Consider the following 5653-nt stretch of genomic DNA (forward strand, 5'->3'; position numbering starts at 1 on the left):
TTTCTACTGCAGACCCAACCGGTTCTACCCCCAACAGTGACGATGGTTTCTCATTCGACAATGGGGAACCTAATTCCCTATGTACTGGTTCAACCGAAAACAATTGTAGTTTTCGAACTTGGTTTACATGTAACAATTAATATTATACATTCATTAATCAGCATTAATCAGCATACCGTTGTTCAGCTTTGTTGTTCTTTGTTGTTCACATTTATTCAGTTTGCACACAGGGGGTACGTATTTGCATGTAACACATGCAATTGCATGATGATGCTGCAATTTAAGGCTATCTGTGCGCAAACCCCTAATTGTTCGGAAAAATGAATGAGACTATTTTGTACAGGCGTAATTACACCTGTTTGTTTAACTATAAATCGAAGGTCGAAATCAACCGAAATACGGAGCATGAGAAACGGTAATGGGCAATAAGGCGTTGTTCACATTTGTTCAGTTTGCACACAGGGGTTTCGTATTTGCATGTAACACATGCAATTGCATGGTGATGCTGCAATTTAAGGCTTTCTGTGCGCAAACCCCTAATTGTTCGGAAAAATGAATGAGACTATTTTGTACAGGCCTAATTACACCTGTTTGTTTAACTCTAAATCGAAGGTCGAAGTCAACCGAAATACGGAGCATGCGAAACGGTAATGGCCAATAAGGCGCTGTTCATATTTGTTCAGTTTGCACACAGGGGGTCCGTATTTGCATGTAACACATGCAATTGCATGATGATGCTGCAATTCAAGGGTTTCTGTGCGCAAACCCCTAATTGTTCGGAAAAATGAATGAGACTATTTTGTACAGGCCTAATTACACCTGTTTGTTTAACTCTAAATCGAAGGTCGAAATGAACCGAAATCCGGAGCATCAGAAACGGTAATGGCCAATAAGCCTAACATATTATATTACAAAGAACCAATTATCTGAATTACGTTGTACTACACATTGTCATGTACCACAAATGACTTGAGGGTAGATCCCGAATTGTGTAAAAGACAATGTCATTAACTGTAATATTGAATAACAGACACAGGGGCAACTAAGTGTTTGCTTGGTTTTGTTTGTCTTTGCGCTATACATTAACCACGTGATAGCGTTGTTCACATTTGTTCAGTTTGCACACAGGGGGTTCGTATTTGCATTTAACATGCAATTGCATGACGATGCTGCAATGCAAGCCTTTCTGTGTGCAAACCCCTAATTGTTCGGAAAAATGAATCACTCTTTTGTACGGGCATAATTACACCAGTTTTTTTAACTATAACTCGAAGGTCCAAATGAACCGAAATACGGAGCATGAGAAACGGTAATGGGCAATAAGCCGAACATATTATATTACAAAACGACCAATTATCGAAATTACGTTGTACTACACATTGTCATGTAGCACAAATGACTTGAGGGTAGATCCCGAATTTTGTTAACGTCCAATTGGTCATTAACCCTAATATTGGTTGCGCATTATTCATACAGTATGAGAAACAGTGAGGGGCAATAAAGTATACATATTATATTACAAAATTTCCCATTCATTCGAACAATTTAGTCATATCCTTAATTTACTTCGTTTTCTTTCTCTTTGGGTTACGTGAACGAAGACTTTTCTCACCCTTGCGATTTTCTTCTGTGGAGTGTTGTTTTGCATCCGGCTTACCCTTAGATGTGGCCCCCTCCTCATGGCCATCCTCTTCCTCATCCTCAGACTCAACCTCTTTCTCGTCCATCCAAGATTCGTCTTGTTCCTGATCTTCTTCCTCTTCCTCCTCATCTTGTTCCTGATCTTCTTCCTCTTCTTCCTCTTCTTCCTCTTCTTCCTCTCCTTCCTCTTCTTCCTCTCCTTCCTCTTGTTCTTCCTCTTCCGCATCTTCTTCATGCTCCTGTGGTAGCACAACTTTGGTCTTTCCTTTTCTACGTGTGTCGTGTTGCATTTTTGTGCGAAACTCCTACATACACATGGTAACATTGACATATATAAAATATCAATGTTGTTAAATTGAGTTGTGCACACGAGTGATGATGGCTTACAGTGCAGAATATAACATAATATTTAAACTAGCAAAATGTAACATCTTATAAATCAAAGTTTAGAATGGAGGTAACAAGCTTACATGTTCTGTTCGCTGTTCCACCACGTCTTCAGCAAGGCCCGAACTTGCAATGCCTGTTCCCGATGTGTGCTTCAATCTCTCCTATTACAATATAATACCGTTCATGTTCAATACCATGGGCTGTTATTTGAATATAACATCCGTGATGGTTGTTAATTTTAAGATCTCAGTACGAAATTCAGCTGAAGTGACTCACATTCTCTTCCCGTAGGCGCCTGATCTCTATGCTTGCTTCCAATGCTGTTGAAAATAGTACGGCATTCAACCCAGCATTGAGCTCCATAAGCTCTGTTGCAGCTTCAGCAGTGACCTACAGTCAGACACATGCAATTACAACAATCACCACAGCAAGCCATCTGTTCATAATAAATGACATCTTCAATGGAAGCTACTTACATACGTTACACCATCAGGTAATGGTATAACGCAGCAATCTTGGCCACGGGGTATCTGCACAACTTTACTTCCATTTTGGTTGGCCCAACACGGTATTCGCACTAACCATGGCTGAGGAGAGATGCGGGGAAGTACATTGGCCCCTGCGGGAGTACTATGTTGTGGTTCCTGTGCAATTCAGGTATCATTTTAGAGTTAGGCAAAATTATATGAATTTCATGCTGCATGTGTCAGTAAAGAATACGTGTTTAGTGTAGAACGTACCGCATCACGCAAGTCGTCGTAGTGGCGGTAACGTATGTACTCATCTCTGTAGTCAGCATAGTCGGATGAACGAGGAGCAACCCATTCGGAAGCTGGATACCCATTTACTGCTTCCTCCACTTCTGACTCATTAGTGAGCTTATAATCGGCAAGCATTGTCCTCGGTGGAATTTTGGGTACTTGAGGTGATGGGGTGCCTAAACTTTGCATTGTTACGCGCTCGCCCAAAAACCATGCTGAACCAGCTGGTCCCTCAAGGAGGATTCGTTTCCGAGTTGCCGGCACGGTTTTTTGTACTTCTTCCGGCAGCTCGGAGTCATTGGTCCCCCAAGGGTTCCAATTTACCTGCAATACAAATTTGTTATATTTGTGTCATAACTACATGTTTATGGTAATAAAGCAAACGGTTCAAGAGTGAAGACTTTATACCTGATCAGTGGTTAGATGTCGCATCATCACTCTAAAAGGTTCCAAGTGATGCTGCAAGTCGCGTTTTGATTTTGCACCAACCCACCTCAAAGTTCGGGGCCACGTGTTCACACTCCCACTTGGGCTTGATAAAGCAAATGGCTTTAGATACTCACAAGCCCATACCTACACAAAACAAGTACACAAATAAGTAATTTAAGCACAGAAACCTGTTGCAGTTTGGGGACATTAAGTTCGATTATACTAACCTCCCATGCCCTCCAATACCCACCCATGCTTGCTGACCTGCCCCTCGAACAAGAATCCATCGATCTGTACAAGCACGCCAAAGCCGCCCCCCCAGTCATAATTACCAATGTCGGACACTTTTTCCAAACTGGGGGCGTAGTGCATACTCACGTAGTGGCTCTTATCATTTAGGAAAGATGAGCCAATCAAGCACAATATAAAAGCCCGTGCAATTTGATCAGCTTCTTTATCATCCTTCGGATGCTTGTTCCAGTACGGGGTGCAAAGGCTGTCATACGGCACTCTCCTCTCGCCTGCGAGTAGGTCAGCAATGGGTTTCCCAAACAATTTGACCACCTTGTTCTTATTTTTGTACATCTCCATGTCGTACTGTAAACGCTTCCCACCAACACGCAATCCTGTGATTGCCGAGAAGTCCGTCGGGGTCATTGTCATCTCTCCAACTTCATCGAAGTGGAATGTGTGGGTAGTGTCCCACCACCTCTCAGCTAAGGCCACAAGTAAGGGCCTATCCCCCTTCTTTCCATGGCCCAATATCGACAAAAAGGGCAAAAAGCCAGCCTCTTGGACCTTTGCTTTCACCATCTCGTGCACTGCTGTGTTATACCACAGAGCACACTTCTCGTTGTTTCCACACCCTCTAATTTTTGTTAAAGTGAGCTACATCAAACACAAATTACTAAGTATTCAGAATATGCTTGTGACCCGACTTAATTAGACACTTTTCCAAACTCAGAAATGCCAATTGTAAAATGATAAACAATACCTTGAAGGAGATATGTTCCTCCAAATCCACGTGAAGCACGGGTGAAGAAGGATTTCGGCCCCTGGGTACGAACACACGTACACCGAAGACGCCACTACCCATAGGACCCGATATTCGGGATGCTGCCTTCCGTTTTTTGGATGTTGAGGAAGCCACTGATGAGGTACCTTTCGTCCCCTTCGCAAGGGTGGTCTTTTGGGGCCGGGAACCTTGCTGAGATGGTCCAACCTGAATGGACTTTTTCGTCGTCCTCATTGTTGCTTGGAATCCTTCATTATTGATTTGATACAGAAAACAATGAAACAGATTATATATCCCTCAACATCAACCAATACAGTACCTATTCTGACGAAAAATAGAACCCGAAGGTCAATATCACATGCCATCCAAGAAAATACCAACCAGGGACTACATTGCACTAGAAGGATGCAGAACAAATTATACCAACACACATACACACACACATTGCTCCCTCAAAACCCACAAGCATCAATACCATATGAAACACTATCAACAACATAAAAGACACTGCATGAAAATCCACAAATAATTTCCATACGTAGTCTCCACATTTAACTTTTGATGTCAGTCTCCCTTCATAATTTATAACATATGAGACTTGCCAACATCGATCTATACAAGCAAGGCCAACAAATCGGACCTATTGCTATTGCTCTAACTTATCACCTATATCCTAAAAAAATTATCTTTTTTGTGTAAAACGCAATGGAACTAACAAACTGGATTCTAAAGAACCCATTACACAAGTCAGATATAACAGGATGAAAGCACACAGTCAATAGGACTGCATCCACTATTGGTCTTCCTACCCACACATTTTGATAACTAAAGAGTCATTTGGAAGATAAATTTTCATAAGTAATACATAACGGCAAAACTTACACATGGTAACCCGTTCCCACCAATGCATTAAATAAGAATTATAGGAGACGAAATACCCAGGAGTCAGCAGTCCTAAAACCTTGAGGGAAATCCGTAAACAAAATTTCACAACCGAAGGAAGACCCAAATTTTATCAGAATAATCAAACACGTGCACACACACAACCCACAAAACCAATATCAAACGAACCACTATCCATATCCGAAAGAATATATGATATAATCGGAAAGCTGTATGCAGTAGCAAAAGAGGGCAACAATAAGTAAGAGGAATCATATGAAAGCACGCCATACGTGAACATTTGCTTCATCCGAAATCACCATCAAATATCAATATGCAAGGGATCACATTTGAAATAAGAGACTAACCGGAATCGACTAAAGCCCCAACCTTCAATCAACAGCTTCTCAGCGTAACCTTAGTCTTCACACCAATATCAACAGCTACGAATTCACGTAATAGCAAATCCTGAACTTTCGCAGACCCTACGCTTCTCTGAAAAAATGAAGGCCAACGCACATGGAATCAAAACGTA

The 5653-nt window shown here is 41.6% G+C and overlaps 1 protein-coding gene across 1 annotated transcript; it reads right to left on the reverse strand.

Annotated features, from left to right (window-relative positions):
• Positions 1 to 2289: 2289 nt before the first annotated feature.
• LOC117624293 lies at positions 2290 to 4034 on the reverse strand. The gene is made up of 6 exons (XM_034355449.1): positions 3643 to 4034; positions 3449 to 3512; positions 3201 to 3365; positions 2772 to 3116; positions 2508 to 2675; positions 2290 to 2421 (listed from the first exon to the last, which is right to left on the reverse strand). Exons 1-6 carry the CDS (start codon positions 4032 to 4034, stop codon positions 2290 to 2292), a joined length of 1266 nt encoding a protein of 421 aa, XP_034211340.1.
• Positions 4035 to 5653: the final 1619 nt, after the last annotated feature.

This window comes from Prunus dulcis, chromosome 4 (assembly GCF_902201215.1).
Source record: "Prunus dulcis chromosome 4, ALMONDv2, whole genome shotgun sequence".
Taxonomy (NCBI): Eukaryota; Viridiplantae; Streptophyta; class Magnoliopsida; order Rosales; family Rosaceae; genus Prunus; species Prunus dulcis.